This window comes from Chiloscyllium punctatum, chromosome 41 (assembly GCF_047496795.1).
Source record: "Chiloscyllium punctatum isolate Juve2018m chromosome 41, sChiPun1.3, whole genome shotgun sequence".
NCBI lineage: Eukaryota > Metazoa > Chordata > Chondrichthyes > Orectolobiformes > Hemiscylliidae > Chiloscyllium > Chiloscyllium punctatum.
Genome location: NC_092779.1, coordinates 29,495,155 through 29,512,382, shown reverse-complemented (window position 1 = coordinate 29,512,382; position 17,228 = coordinate 29,495,155). Strand labels below are relative to the sequence as shown.

Sequence of the window (17,228 nt, the reverse complement as noted above, 5' to 3'; positions counted from 1 at the left end):
AACGTTGTAGATTTAAAACTGAAAGAATGCTATAAAAGCAGGCTTCTACTAAACTATCTGTTGTTTAATAAGCGAAGTTATGAACTGTTCACAAAAAACACTTCAATATACTGACAAACAAAAGCATTATCTTGTACAAAGTAACCCTATGATACCCCATTACTTGTCATGTGATTATCTACACTATTTGCTTTTGTCGCAATGCAGTACACTCTGAACTTCAGGGATAAAGAGAACTATCACCAATACATTCCACAAAAAATAATATTGATAAGATCAAAGACAATCATCAGTAAGACTCTCGAAAGGAGTACAAGGATAAGCACTCAGGATTCTGAAAATCTGAAACAAATCCAGGAAATACTGAATTCAAGCCCAAGTTCATGAGTACCACAGAAGAAAATAGAAGTGTTTGTAAACTATTCTTTATCTTTTAATTTCAAGTTTGGGTGAGGACCATAAACTTGTAATTACTCTCTTTTCTCTTTATCTTGCAGAGTCTTGTAAATACATCTGGATGTGAAACAGAAACTATGGTTAGCATAGAATTAATTTTATTTAGGTGACTAGATAAACTGCTTGCAACTTGCCTTCTGCTTTCTATCATCATTGCAGTTCATGGATCCTTTACCTCGCACTTTCAGTCATCTATTATACATAATACACATTTAATTTGCCTACGTCTGGTTGTATAAATGAAATAACATCTGACTTTATGTGGTGTTACATTTACCACATTTATAGGATCATTATGGTTTTGAGCTGTCTGTTTAAGTTGAACTAAAATAGAGTAATGAAGTGGATCTTGTCATCTCTCTGATTTTAGTTTTGCCTAACAACAAGCCTGGGTGGCTTGGTTGCTACGGTGACAAGAGACTTTGTGATTGTGGGTAACCTGCCAGTCTCCAAATCTCACAGAAAGGTGATAGGAATGTTAGTTTTCATAAACAGTTGTGTTTTAAACTGTCTGCTTAACTCTAATCCAAAATAGAATTGGGAGTATAGAAGATAACTGTTTCGCATTTCGCATACTAAACCCATGTGCTTCACGTTGCATGGTGATTAAGGGGGATAAGTCCATAGAAAGCCTTTGTTGTATCAAGGTACAGGGTTCTTCAGATATTACAGAGATGGCCCTTAATAAACATTCCACACGCTGCACCAATGGGGTTCCTGTGACTGATATTGGACCAGAGACAAATCAGTCTGCAGCAGTCTGACAGACAACTATATTCCACCTGAAGCAGCTAACGTGCTGACTTTATTGTTCATCAGTTTGTGCAAGGTAAGTGCACCTACTCAAAGTGAAGAGTGATTCAGTTTGTGAAGTTGGTGAGGTTTTATGGACCAGATCAGAGCCACACAAAATATTTTAAGAAGGTAACCTAGACCCTAATGTTTTCTTATTTTAAAGACAAGTATGTGTTCCAGATGCAATTCGATTTGGTCAAACTACTTGGCACTAAGCAAAACACTCCTTATTCAATGCTATAGTTAAAGTACAACAAAAGAAAGAACTTAGAATAATTTCACTCTGTTGGAAAACTTAACAGAATAATAGACAGAGTAACTGTTACTGATTAACTGTTCCAATACAGTAACATCCTGTAAACACATCCTTTGGGCAAAAAGGCAAATTCAGAAAAGAGATTTTCTCATACGCGAGGCCCACAATCGGAAGAGAAACCCCAGCTTTTGGCTATAATCAGAAGAGGGGAAATAATAGCTTCTACTTCTTTAAAACTCCAGCAGCTTCTGCTGAACCTAAAAGCAAAAAAACAAACTAGAAATCTTCGTTTGACAGAGCTGGCCACACGCATCCAGGCAGCTTCTGTTTTTCCAACTTTTAAAAAAAAACCCAAGGCCTCACAAGCTGTTTATGTTACCAGGCTGCTCGCCACCTCTTGCTCAGTCTCTCCCTTAAAAGAAACCAGGAGAAAATACATCTCTTAAAGCCACAGAGGATTTAAAGAAGACTAGAAGATTTGCCTGGTCTAGGCCAAAGGAAAGAAATTTCCATTGTAACCCTCACAGTGAAATCAGTTCTAGGATTAGAAGGGACCTGGCTGAGAAGGAACAGAAAGGAAGCAAGTCTCTGAGAGCTGAGAATAACCTTGGACCAGTGCAGGGGGAATAAAGTGCCCAGTTAAGAAACAATGTAATGTACAGTCAGTTCTGATATAACATGGTAGTTCTGTTCACGTGTAATCCTGAATTATGAGAAAAGCGCGTAATAGCAGCAGCACTTAAATTAATGGAGTCAGAATTGCATTAAAAACCAATACACGCTTTAAAAGTTCATGCTATAGAAACAGTGTCACCAATTCGTCAATTGTGTTACAGTGAATTTGTATTAAGAATATGCATGTTATAGCACATGTATAACATAGGCATGGGACTGTTGGCCATTTTAAAAGTTAAGCGGAGAATCTCCCTTTCTGTAGTTTAGAGAATACATTATCTAAACAATAGTCAAGAGGAAATGTTGGATTTAGTTTGTAAAAATCATACACCTTAAAATTGTTGCGCGATCCTTTCAGTCAGTCAAAAAAAAGTCAAATATCTTGTCACAAATGCGTGGTCTCCTCAGGGATCACTAAACTATGTAGAAAATGAAGACAACATGAGTATTCTTTATAAATGTAAGCAGTTGCCATGGCAGCCTCCAGAATGAAGTAAATGTGATGGTTGATGGCATAGATTGCTGGGGTGAGGTCTGTACCTACCATAGAGACAACCTGCCTTGGCAAGCCCCAATATGTGACTATGGAGAAGGTAGAGGGAATAAGGATTATAGGACAGCTGCTTGTACATCTTTTCTAATGGCCAAGTGTGCAGCAACCTAGGCAGAACTCAGAGCAGGCTGAGCTCTTAGCCTCCACAGAAGGAGATATTGCAAAATGCAAGGTAACGATGGATAAAAGAAAAAAAACTTAATGAACACCCTTTCTTTGGACTTTTTAAATCAGTGCATCTACCATACCCATGAGACTGAGATGCAGATAATGATTTATGTGACAATTTCTAGGAAATTTATATGCTCTCACACATGAGCCGACTTACAGTGAGACATGCTACATTTGAATAAATGCACTGTGTTTTTATGCTTTCAACAATGGCACAACACATCTCTGTGTCAGCTACAATTACAGGACTAGGATGAAAAATGACCTCTTGTTGATTGATTACACTATTAAAAGAAAGGGAGTCACTCGATAAGTTTTACAGTGAATTGCTGAAACGCAAGAGCTGCACAATCACAGATTCTGGCAAATTCATTTATGGCTTGTAACGGTTAGATGTGATTGCCTAGTGAGAATGTAATTTTGGGCATTTCATATCAAGTTACTTATAAATCTGTTTGCTAAGACTGGCATAAAACAATGTTTCAGCGCAGAAGCTAGAAAATGACCTAACTTTGGTAAATGGAGATACAGAAGAAGAGAATGCAATGAAGAAGGCAGTTAAATATATAAGCTGCCTGAGCTCTTTGTGAATTCTTAAAGACTCTTATTTAAAGCAGAATTTGACCACCTGTTGTAGTTATGCTGTAGTTCATATTTACAACAACTATTACAAGAAATGCCCTCAGTACACACACATGGTTTATATGTGTGCATTTAAGATTTAAATGATCTCCTGCTGCAGTTAGAAAACCAAAGTGGTATTTAATAACAAACATGGGGAGGAAAATCCCATGACTATCTGAAAGCCTAAAGGAAGAGTTATAGACTGGGAATCAGCTTTAAATTGTTGTGTGTTATTCTATATTACCACCATTCTTAGCTGCATGTTTTCTACAAATGTGCTCTACATACCCTGTCCAGAATGCAATTAGTCTTTGGTTATCCTCTGTATGCAGATTATCTGAATCCTAAATGCATTTAATTGCTTCCCATCTGTTCTTTACATTCATGTCGGTACTTCTGATTTTTGTTTATACAAGATGCAATTCCTATTAGCTCAAACTGGTAAAGCTTGCTTCTAAATTGTGTCTTCAAGCTATTTTGTGCATTGTAACATTGATTTTCAGTGAACTATCAGATACTCATGACAATTACCATATGGCCAATAGTTATCTAAGCAGTGGTGTTATAGAAAGGTGCTGAACTCGAACGGTGGGGGCAGGGGAAGGAGTAAGGAGCACACTTTTGTCCAAGGGGAGAGAGGAAAATCAACAATTTTCATTTGTTCTAATGGAAGTGTGCAAAAACTGTCAGCATTTATCCATTTCCAGCATCAAAGTGTTGTCGCAGTCAGTGGAACTGCCATTGAGGGAACTGCCATGTAGTTGCCGCACGAGACGTCCGGGAGTGTGGCAACTACATTAGTCTTACACCAATTTGGCTACAATAATGCAGATTTTAGGTGCATGGAATTAGAAGATTCTAGATTAGAGTGGTGCTGGAAAAGCACATCAGTTCAGGCAGCATCCGAGGAGCAGGAAAATCGATGTTTCGGGCAAAAGCCCTTCATCCTGATGAAGGACTTTTGCCTGAAACGTCGATTTTCCTGCTCCTCGGATGCTCCCTGAACTGCTGTGCTTTTCCAGCATCACTCTAATCTAGAATCTGGTTTCCAGCATCTGCAGTCGTTGTTTTTGCTGCATGGAATTATAAGACAATGCAAGTAAAGTAGTCACGTGACAAACCAAAAGTTCCCCGTGTAAGCCATGCAAGAGTTGGCCACTTTGTTATCTGTCACGTCCAGCAGTACAAAGAATTTAAAAGGGTCACACATACAAATAAATCACTCCATTGCATTTCAAATAAATGAGAGGAAATATTGGTGGGCATAAGTGGTGGGGAGGTGGGTGGGCGTGGTGACATGGGGAGCAACGTAAAATGAGTAAATTTGAAGACTTGTAAAAATCAGATTTCTTTTCAGAGCATTGGTAGAATGTGCAAGGGACTGAAAATAAAGACGGTTAAAGTAAATGATAACCCATATTTATTTACACAGTTCACATGCATCACTTTAATGGGCCTCAGTGGGAGTTTAAAAGTTCTGGCAAGTGTATGTTTAATGCATCATGCAGATTACAAAGGAGCTCGTGCAATGACAACAGTACCACTAAGTGCAGTTCCTCCTACAACAATATTTCTTGGCTCTCTTTGCTTTCTAGATTTGATGACCTGATACCAGATATCTCACTGTTGGCAGCCAAGAAAAGTATCTCCACACCCAAACATATTTTACTAATGTCTGATCTGATTAGAACCATCTTATTAACTCATTACTGAACAATTTGCTAGAAACAATCTCCTCTCAATTCATGTACCTTCTTCAAAGCTCTATTGATTTAACTCTGAAAAATCAGGCCCCAAATGTGTGTCTTACAATCATGGTGTCATCAAGTGCACTGTGTAAACATGTACTTAACATTATACAACATATGTAACCAGTCCCAAATGTATGCCAATATAGAGACTAAATTTACAGCACAATGTGGGGTAGAATTTCAGGGCTTTAACACCAACATAACATTTAATTAATTCATCAGACCCAAAATATCAGATGATTTAAGTACGGAAATCAGTGAAAGAAACTTTACTGATCCACTCATATTTATTGGAAGTTTTTGGTGGTGCAATGTTGTGTCTCTACCAGCCAGAAACTCCTGGTTCAAATCTCATTTGAGGGCTTGATGGCCAAGAAGGTATAACTATACTGAGGCCAAAAACTTGGGCCTACTTGTAGGTCCTCAGACAAATGCCAATGCCAGGCAGTAAAAGCACATGAAGGAAACAAAATTGGAGACCATAAGACCTAGGAGCACACATTCGGCCATTCAATCCATCGAGTCTGCTCTGCCATTCAATCATGGCTCATAGGTTTCTCAACCCCATTCTCCTGCTTTCTCCCCATAACACTTGATCCCCTTGAAGATCAAGAACCTAACTATCTCAGTCTTGAATATATTCAATGACCTGGCCTCCACAGTCTTCTGTGACAGTGAATTACATAGATCCACTTCTTCTTCTCTGGCTGAAGAAGTTTCTCCTTACCTCCGTTCTAAAAGTCTTCCCTTTACTCAAACACCATGTCCTCGGGTCCTAGTCTCTCCAAGCAATGGAAACATCTTCCCTACATCTACTCTGTCCAGGCCATTCGGTGTTCTGTATGTTTCAATTGGATTCCACCCACCTCCCCTTCATTCCTGGCACCAATCTCGTGAACATCCTCTGAACACAGTCCAGGGCCAGTACATCCTTCCTGAGACATGGGGTCCAAAACTGCGCACAATACTCCATATATGGTCTGACTAGAACCTTACAGCATCTCAGAAGAGTATCCCTGCTTTTATGTTCAAGTCCTCTCAAAATAAATGCCATCATTGGATTTGCCTTCCTAACTACTCACTCAACCTGCAAGTTTACCGTTGAGAGAATCCTGAACTATAACTCCCAAGTCTCTTTGCACTTCAGATTTCTGAGTTTCCTCCCCATTTAGAAAGTAGTCCATGCCTCTGTTCTTCCTATCAAAGTGCATAACCTCACATTTTCCCATGTTGTACTCCATCTGCCACCTCTTTACCCACTCTCCTAACCTGTACAAATCCTTCTGCAGCCTCCTCAATGCTACCTGTCCCTCTACTTATTTTTATATCATCTGAAAATGTAGCCAGAATGCCCTCAGTTCCTTCATCTTGATCGTTAATGTATAAAGTGAAAAGTTGTGGTCCCAACACTGAACCTTGTGGAATACTACTTGTCACTGGCTGCCATCCTGAGAAGTTCCTTTTTATCTCCACTTTCTGATTTCTACCAGATAGCTAAGCTTCTAACCATGCTAGCACCTTGCCTCAAACACCGTGGGCCCGTATCTTATTTAGTAGCCTCCTGTGCAGCATCTTGTCAAAGACCTTCTTGAAGTCCAGGTAGATAACATCCATTGGCTCTCTATGGTTAAACCTGCTCATTACCTCCTCAATGAATTCTAACAGAATTGTCAGGCATGACCTCCCCCTTGATGCAACCATGCTGACTTTGCCCTATTTTATCATACGCCACCACTATTCATAGCTCTGGACAATATAGTTGCCACAGCAACTTGAACACCTTGGAGAGCCGGTTGGCTCAGTTGGCAGGAGAGCTAGTCTGAATCAGATCAGTGCCAATTACAAAGGGTTCACTCTGCTGGGGTGCACTAAGTTCCTATATTCTTGTTCTCCTCATGGTATCACAGACTCTACTCAGTTTATTTCATATCCTCAGGGTTCATGGAAATGTAATCTTGCTGGAAATGGTCACCGATGCAATTTCTATAGTAACAGGAACTAAATGGCTTTGGAACCATAGAAACGTAGAGAAAAAGGCCATTCAGTCCATCACGTCTGGCAGTGAAATCACTGATGGTGCAGGATTGTACATCTAAGAATGTTTCATGTGCTGAAATAAATATTCATTCTGTCACAACTACTGATCACTTTCCAATTATCAAAACTTCTCTGACATAAGTCGTCATTGTCCTACCACGTTCTTCTGTCAAATTAGGTTTCAGGGATGTGTAAGTACATGTATCGTGTGTCCAAAACCAAGCCCCAGCTCTTAACCATCTCAACCTGTCTTCCTCCTCTTCTTTCTGAAAGCTCTAGGTCTTCTCTTCGCTCAGCACAACTTCTCTGTGGTAACACTCGGTGTTATTGCTCCATCTCTCAGTATTCTCCACAAGCTCACCTTGTATTTCTCTGAACCCTCCAGCCACCTCGTTTAAGATCACTTTGACATTCTTCTTTGGTCCAACGCCTGTCGATATTCTATGCAATGTCTCAAATTCCACCTTACCTACTCTGCACTTGCAAGCCTTAAATATGCTTTGGTCATCTCGGAATTTAACTGCTCTTACAACACTCTTTCTAACCTCCCGTCCAACTTGTCCAAATCTCTGCTGTCTGATTCATTCACAGAATGGTATGCAAATGTGCAACTGTCCTCTTTGGGTGACATCAAAGACGTACAGTGCAGTAAGTGCAGGCAACTTAGATCGGTCCCATGGATGTACATTTTCACCTGTATGTGAATTGATGCTGGTGAGAGATTTTGACAGATAGCTAATTCTTACTGAACAATACCTCTTGGGTCTTCTGCTTGTTTGGCCAGTTTTCTCAGGGCTGCAGCAAAGCTGGCTGTATGAACTCCTCGAGCACTCAGGGTCCCATGAGATGAATGACTCCCATTTGTAACAGCTGGTCCGTTCAGAGAGGAAGGAGTTAGGGGGTTCACAGTTGCTGTTGTCCTCTGCGTTGCCGAGATCATGCTGAGTGACGATGACTTTGGCTCATGGCTCATGCCTGAAGGTAGAGACAATTGTAACATTAGATTCTAAGAAAACATTCCTGAAACTTCTTGCTGTACATTTAACAGGAACCTACCCTTCTCTTTGTCTTGAAGTATTGATAAAGAGGAAAAGTCTCTAAACTGCAGCACTGGTCTCAAGTTTAAACTTTGCAGTAGTGTCGACCCAGTTTTAACAATGTTCTGTTTTACAGCAGCTTCATGCTAATCATGTTTAAGCAGGCTCAGGAAATCCTTCGAGCACTTACAGAGCTGGAACAGCTGATTAGCAGACAAAGGACACGCTTCATGCCTCACTCCTTTAATCACCTTATGGCTTACTGTATATAGCCAGCGCTGAGTCACATGACAACTCAAGGCTGAAATAATCCTTAGGCTTTCTGAAGTCTTTTTAAACTGACACCAATTTGTGATTCTTACACAATTGAAGATATATTGTTATTTTTAAACTTTATCCTATTCTTTGAAAATATAACAGGGATCAGATTTGCCCTTACCACTTGGGTTCACTCAATCCTTTCACTGAAATCCATTTTGGAATAAAAAGCTTCCAATTCTCATTCCAAGCCAGGGAAATTCGGAAAGGTTTGAGAAGTCAGCATTTTACAATTGCTTGGAGTTAAACACACTCTCAAATCAAAGAAATTTTTAGAATATTGCGTGCAATTCTGGTCTCTTTCCTATCAGAAGGACTGGATTAGATTACTTACAGTGTGGAAACAGGCCCTTCAGCCCAACAAGTCCACACCAACCCGCCAAAGCGCAACCCACCCAGACCCATTCCCCTACACCTAACAGTACAGGCAATTTAACAAGGCTTACTCACCTAACCTGCATATTTTTGGATCGTGGGAGGAAACTGGAGCACCCAGAGGAAACCCACACAGACATGGGGAGAATGTGCAAACTCCACACAGAGAGTTGCCTGAGGTGGGAATTGAACCTGGGTCTCTGGCGCTGTGAGGCAGCAGTGCTAACCACTGTGCCACCGTGCCACCCTTAAAGGATGTTGTGAAACTTGAAAAGGTTCAGAAAAGATTTACAAGGATGTTGCCAGGGTTGGAGGATTTGAGCTATAGGGAGAGTGTGATTAGGCTGGGGCTGTTTCCCCTGGACCGTCAGAGGCTGAGGGGTGACCTTATAGAGGTTTATAAAATCATGAGGTGCATGGATAGGGTAGATAGACAAGGTCTTTTCCCTCGGGTGGGGGAGTCCAGAACTAGAGGGTATAGGTTTAGGGTGAGAGGGGAAACAATATAAAAGAGACCTAAGGGGCAACTTTTTCACGTGGAGGGTGGTGAGTGTATGGAATGAGCTGCCAGAGGAAGTGGTGGAGGCTGGTACAATTATAGCATTAAAAAAGACATCTGGATGGGTATATGAATAGGAAGGGTTTGGGGGGATATGGGCTGGGTGCTGGCAGGTGGGACTAGATTGGGTTGGGATATCTGGTCAGCATGGACAGGTTGGACCGAAGGGTCTGTTTTCATGCTGTACATCTCTATGACTCTATGACTCAAATTAATAATGAGATTGCTTTTTTAACTGAGTTTTTTTTGAAAAAGGTAGAAGTTTTCTCTTCACATTCACCTCACTCTCCAGCTGAAACTGTATGCAACCTGCTTCCTGGAGATAGACAGGAGTAGATTGAGATGTCTTTACCCTCCAATTTTCATAACCCAGCCCAAACCATGTAGTTAATTTTCCTGGATTACCATCTTCCGCAGTAAAACAGTATCCATGCAGCTAATCTCTTTTAAGTATACAGTTTTCAAACTGGTAAACCTGTCCACAGCACTTATATTTTAAACAAAGTCATTAGGCCTTAAATTTAACAAAATGATTCAATCCCATGTCAGACAGCTCTTGCCAGAGTTTGAATGCCAAAGTTGTAAATCTCTTTAGTTACATAAAATCTTCTGTTTGGGTGACTATGTCCACATTTTAAATGAAAAATGCTGAGCTAAACTTCTATTAATGAAATTTTACACTCTTGCCAGTGGTGGCACCACATCACTACATTGAGCAGGAGGGTGTACAGTACTTGCAAGCTCTCTCTAACAATTATGTCTATTCTTTATATGAGATATATCTATTAGTAGCTCCAGTGACAGTGAAGGAACCACAATATATGTCTAAGCTAGGTTTTTAGATTAGATTAGATTACTTACAGTGTGGAAACAGGCCCTTCGGCCCAACAAGTCCACACCGCCCCGCCGAAGCGTAACCCACCCATACCCCTACATCTACATTTACCCCTTACCTAACACTATGGGCAATTTAGCATGGCCAATTCACCTGGCCTGCACATCTTTGGACTGTGGGAGGAAACCGGAGCACCCGGAGGAAACCCACGCAGACACGGGGAGAACGTGCAAACTCCACACAGTCGAGGCGGGAAGGTTGTTAGATGACTTGGACGTGGGTCCTCTTTTTTTTCCCATGCGTGTTTTTTTTCCCTTTAGTGTTCTAATTAGGTGCTTCCCAAACCTTCTCTCACCATGACCCCCCCATATTGAGGTTTGAAAATTGTGCTGACCCCTCTGAGAGCGTGCACTGCAGGCTTGCTGTGAGAGTTACAGTCTGTTAGAGTTGGCATCACGGCCTGCATTGAGCTCCATGGTGGTCACTGCTGCCTCAGACCTTTATTGAGTCAGGAAATGGGTTCCTTATCTCAAAATACCCAGCCTTTAACCTACATTTGTAGCCACAATATTTTCAAGGCTGGTCCAGTTCAGTGTCTGGCCAGTCTGATTCATAAGGATGCGAAAAGTGGAGAAATCAATGATAATGTCAAGCAACGCCAAAAGGAGCTGGAAAAGTTCTCTCTCGTGGAGACACTAACAAATGCTATTAGCCTGCATTTTATTATCCACTTGTCAGCTCAAGTCTGAATGTTGTCTGGTCTGTCGTATAGAGACATGGACTGCTTCAGTATCTAAGTATCTTAAGTATCTGGTGCTGAACATTGTGCAATTGTCAGCTAATGTCCCCACCTCTGACCTTTTGATGGAGGAAAGATCATTGATAAAACAGTTAAATGTGGTTGGGCTGAGGTCACTGCCCTAATGAACCCCTGTGGTGATGTCCTAGGGCTGTGGTTGGCCTTCTAATTGAACTGCTCCAGTCCTGTGAGATTAGTACTCTCACAATGATTGATAGGTGGAAAATTCCAGAATATTGACCCAGCCAATCATACCTCTCTGTCAGTCAGTTAAACATTTGTCTGCAGAATTTACACGAGAGTAGGATGATGTCTTTAATCTCTGCCAGCAGGAGGCTGGTCATTTTGCCCAGAAATATTTCACAAGCACCCTTTCGAGAGAGATTTATCACATCTATTATTTGATTTGCTTACAGCAATTTTCATAAGTGCAGATAATTACTTGTGAACATGCTATAAAACAAAACCTGTGTTTTAGAGCAACTGTATGAGAACAAGAGATCATTATAATCAATTAAGTAAAACTAGGGTTAGACTATGACGTAAAATCAGAAAGCACTTCTTTCTGCACAAGACGCTGTGTAAATCTAGAGCTCCCTCCTTCAGTAAGTGCAATATTTTTGAGCTACCTCTATCTCCAGTTCTGGTCTGCTTCCTATCGGGAGAATATTGTGAACCTACAAAGGGTATAGAAAAGATTTACAGGGATGTTGCCAGGTTGGAGGATTTGTGCTACAGGGGGAGGCTGAATAGGCCAGGGTTGTTTTCCGTGGAGTGTCAGAGGCTGAGGGGTGACATTGTAGAGGTTTATTAAATCATGTGAGGCATGGATAGGGTAAATAGACAAAGTCTTTTCCCTGGGGTGGGGGAGTCCAAAACTAGAGAGCATAGGTTTTGGGTGAGAGGGGAATGATATAGAAGGGCAATTTTTTCACACTGAGGGTGATATGTGTATGGAATGAGCTGCCAGAGGAAGTGGTGGAGGCTAGTATAATTGTAACATTTAAAAGGCATCTGGATGGGTATATCAATATGAAGGGTTTGGAGGGATATGGGCCAGGTGCTGGCAGGTGGAATTAGATTGGGTTGGGATATCTGGTCGGCATGGACGGGTTGGACTGAAGGGTCTGTTTCTTTGCTGTACATCTCTATGACTGTTCCTGTCCCTGGTAGGACCTGAAAACTCAGCCGTTTCAACCTGGTATTCCCTCCAAAGAAGTGCCAGACCCACTGATTGTTTCCAGCAGTGCCTATTTTATCTGTTCTGGTCTTGTTGAATCAAGGGTTAAATTTTATTGAGGACACCAAGGTAAACATCCCTGCATTTATATTCAGAAGCCTAAATGGGCTTTATTTTCATCTTTGTATAAAATTGCTACAATATTAGAGTTGTTATGCAAATATAACAGCGCCAGAGGTCACATGAACACAGCAAGGTACAATGCGCAAAGATATTTATTCAGTCTCATTCAAAGGATAGTACCTTTTTTGTGGCACCTTCTCAGTGCTGCATCAGACATGCGAGACAGGAGATTGTGCATGAATCTCTGAAGTAGATTCTACAAGCTTCTGTCTCAATGCTGAGGATGCAAACATTCAGCCAAACTCCACCATTTAGGTTTGAATTTTCAGGGTGACCCTTGAGGCAGGGGTGGGTCCTGATAATAGTGGCACAGACTGACTTGTCTCCTTCCAGGGATCAGCTTGGTGTCATCTCAGAAACCATAGCATACCAATGCATTTCCAGGTCACTGATGCCTGTTTGTCAGAGCTGCACAATACTTTCACTTCATGACAAACCTGGTCTCACACCGAAAAAAGGCATGGACATTGTTGACATCCCTGAGCATCATTGACTGTGCCCATATTACCATCAAGGCCCCCGGTGAGCAGTCAATGAGATACTTTGAACGTTAATGGCTTTTACTCCTTCAATGCTGAACTGAATAGCAATGATAACAAGAGCTTCCTCCACGTGTGCATTCATTTTCCTCGCATTTTCCATAATCCCTTTGTCATCCATCAATCAATGCTACACAAATGTATCCTTGGAGACAAGTGATATCCCAGAAGAGATGGATAATCACTCTATTATGGGTGCCCCAGACAGAAGAACAGTTAGATCCACATGTCTGCTGTTTGTAAATTTGTTTAAAACACATTGCTTCTTGTGAACCTTTTTGCTCACTGCGAATCTTATCTGTGGTTTTGAAAAAAGGAATTAACTTATTTCTTTGAGTGACAGTGCACACTGCACATAGTGTTTTGCAAAAGGCATGATTGCAACTTTCTCTGGGAACGGAGCAACTTCACTGAACAGCCAATGCCACCTGCTCACTAGAACAATCATTGAGAAGGTGTCTGGGCTTCAGAAGGTGCAATTCTGGTGCTTGGAATGGTTAGATACACCTTCCTGGAAGAGACTTGGCCAGTGTGGTGCTCTCAATATTCTCCATTACACAGTTTCCCAGAAAGTTGCTGATCTTTACGATGGTGAGGCCTGCGCAAGAGGACAGCTCATTGTGGGAGGAACAGGAAGTGAGAAAGGAGGGTGAAGAGGAGACAGTGGAAAATAACGCTGGCTAAAAAGGGTCTCCACTGCCATCACCTTGGAAAAGAACCTTTCCTCACCTTCATGGTATCTAACATTAGATCTAGGGTGACACCAATGAAGTGAAAGGCAACCCTTACTTTTGGCCTGATTTTGGCTCTCCTGTAACATCTTGTTTCACTCTAGTGCAGTGCTAGATTTTGGCACAATCATTATAACTTGCCCACAGGACAATGAGCAGCCTCAGTAATGATTGTCAATCCTCCTTTCCCATCCGACTGGCTCAAAGTGAACAGGAAACCTGTCTCCGTATCAATGAACACCTGATCTGCCAAAAAAAACCCAGTCTTTGTGGCAGAAGTTCAGCTCTTCATTGTGAAATTCCTTTCTAAACTACTTTTAGGGTGTTTGCAATTCTGAGGACTTTCCTGTAAGAGATAGAGACAAAATGTGAAGGTTGGAAGGGACTATGATGGGCTGTTGTTCACAATGTTGTTGCACGTAGGGGAAAGCACCACTGGAAGAGATCAGACTGGCAAGATGACATTAGCTATCAGAATTCCTGCTAGTTTCTTTTGGCATCATCGTCCAACATTTGTATTCCATTAACATTTATGAATGAAGTAGCAACAAGATGGTTAGATAGTCTGTGTGTTGTGATAATCAGTGATAAGTATTGACCAGGACAATGCAGAGCAAATTCTCTGCTCTTCTGCAACTTGATGTCATAGCTTTTTGACATGAAGCAAAACAGGACCTTGATTTAATCTCTCAGCTCATAGCTCCAGCAGTACACTGCTCCCTCTATGCTGCACTTCAATGAGACTTGAACCCTGAGCTGATGATTCAGAGGTGATTGTACTACCAACTTAACCACAGCTACCAGATATAGTCCTGGTATACTATCCACCAACATGCAACAATGTTTGCTTTCTGCAAGCCAATTTGAGTATATTCCACAGGTCCATTATAACATAACTGATTCATAGTCTTCTCAGTTGCTCACGAAGATTAAAAAGTCTGGGCTAGCTGGGCAAAACAATTGATATTCTAATGTCTGTTTCAGATAACTTACAGAACCCTGAACAGCGAGGTAAAACTAAGTATTATGGGTACTGGGTTTCATACTATAGGAGAGTCGAGAAATCCTGTACAGCACTGTTCACATGCAGCAACGGGATAGCGTTTAATGTGTGTGTTTGATATGTGGTTTCCCAGAACTTGTCAAGTTAAGGTTACTCCTACCATCTGTGGGGGATTTTGAAGAAGGAAATGCAGTTTGTCACAAATGGCCAGTTTGTGCATTTCTAACTGTGGAAGAAATCTATTACTCGGAAAAATGATTGTGGCCAGCCACCTTAACAAATCGGGAACAGCTTTGTGAATCGCGCCTCCATTTACTGCTGATACTGTCTAATCCTGTTAAAAGGCATCTTTGAATTAGATATATTTCTTCTTTGGCTTGACCTACGTCATATGGTGTGACATGTTTGCACTCTCCCATTATTGTACAAGTTGAAATGGTAAGGAAAGCACCCGTTGTGTTATCATGATCAAATATGTGTTATTTAAAGCAGCACATACACACTTTAATTCAATGAACCTGATTGATAATTACACGATTTGAAAGATCTATATTTCAAAGCAGTGAGAAAGTCATCAATAATTCATACAAGCAATATAACACTTCGTACCCAGCAGCATTTGCAGGGGTGCCAGAATTTATTTGAAGCATGCACTTAATGTTCTACCAGGAGTATGGAATGAAAAGATAAATTGAAACAAAAAGGCTTTGCAATTCAGCTGCGCCTAGAATTTTGATGTATTACAATTTCTCACATCCCAATACAGTGACTCTCTCCATGCTGCCCTTTCTATGGGCAGTTCCAGGACAACATGTAAATTGAAGGTAACTTGAAGCACGTTTTCACATTTAGAAAACGTCCAACTTGTAGCTACACAGTGCAATCTAAGTTGGTTACCTCAGGTGTAAACAAGACACTTGGAGGAAGGAGTGGGGGTAAGGCCACATTGATATTTGTTTCATTAAATAAATAATTTAGTGAGAAGTGAGAAATCTTACAAAATAAAGGCCCAATTGAGAAGACTTGAGATGGCACATAATAGCACATTTGTAGAAGGAGCATGTGGCCATAGTGGCCTTACTGCAGCAACAATGAAAATTAAACATAACTTATTATTTGAAATATCTTTTGCTCGCTAACTCATGTTTGAAAGTTGGCTTGTTCTAATACAAGTTTTAAAAAGTGGAATCTTGCCCAATGGTTTTCTTCTTGTTGTGATCATGAGAATTCAAATTTTATGAAAAGTTTTGGGTAATAGGAATTGTTAACATCAGTTTTGGCCTCCTTACTTCAGGAGCTTCTTTATTAATTTACATTTGAAGCAGTTAAGAAAAGGTTCGCTGAACTGTTTCATGGGATGAAGGGGCTGTCTTTTCAGGAAGGGTCGAATAAGTTGGGCCCATGTTCATTAAGTGTTCAAGAATTAGAGGTGACCTTACTGAAACATAGAACATAGAACAGTACAGCACAAAACAGGTCCTTCAACCCATGATGTTGTGCCGACCACTGATCCTCATGTATGCACCCTCAAATTTCTGTGACCATACGCATGTCCAGGAGTCTCTTAAATGTCCCCAATGACCTTGCTTCCACAACTGCTGCTGGCAACGCATTCCATGCTCTCACAACTCTCTGTGTAAAGAACCCGCCTCTGACATCCCCTCTATACTTTCCTCCAACCAGCTTAAAACTATGACCCTTCGTGTTAGTCATTTCTGCCCTGGGAAATAGTCTCTGGCTATCAACTCTATATATGCCTCTCATTATCTTGTATCCCTCAATTAGGTCCCCTCTTCTCCTCCTTTTCTCCAATGAAAAAAGTCCAAGCTCAGTCAACCTCTCAAACATGTAAGATTCTGACGGAGACTGAAAGGGTTGTTGCTGCTTCAAGACAACATTTTAAAATAGGTGTCTCCCATTTAAAACTGAGATGAGGAGGGATTTATTCTCTCAGGGGGTTGTTTAGTCTTTGGATTTCTCTTCCCCAGAGAGCAGTGGAGCATGGGTCATATTCGAGGATGAGAGTTTTGATCTGTATAGGTATCCAAGGTTATGTGCAAGATGTGGTTGTGAGTGAGGGTTGCAGATGGGACAGTGGGGTTAAGGGCACAATCAGGTCAGCCCTGATCTTTCTGAATGGTGAGAAAGGCTGAATAGCCTTCTCCTGCTCCTGTTTCTTATGGTCTTATTGAATAACACTTTTTTAGGACATTAATGAGCAGAATGGAAAGTGAGGGTAGAATGGGAGAACAGAAGAACTGGGAAGGTGATAAATTCAGATCAATAAATTGCTTAATGTTGAAACAGCTGGAAACCTTCTGTATCTGGGACTGTGCCTGGAAGGAAAGGAT

General features: G+C 41.1%; 1 protein-coding gene across 4 annotated transcripts in view; it reads right to left on the bottom strand.

Moving 5' to 3' along the window:
* The window catches only part of LOC140464963 (genetic suppressor element 1-like), a 305,622-nt gene that overhangs the window by 99,668 nt on the left and 188,726 nt on the right, over positions 1 to 17,228 (bottom strand). For 3 of the 4 annotated variants that reach the window (XM_072560646.1, XM_072560648.1, XM_072560647.1), the window contains one exon: positions 8,075 to 8,293. In XM_072560646.1, coding sequence (XP_072416747.1) covers positions 8,075 to 8,293 — 219 coding nt within the window. Of the gene's footprint in view, positions 1 to 8,074; positions 8,294 to 8,374; positions 8,559 to 17,228 lie in introns of those variants that run through there. The other variant, XM_072560649.1, reaches the window with a different exon arrangement.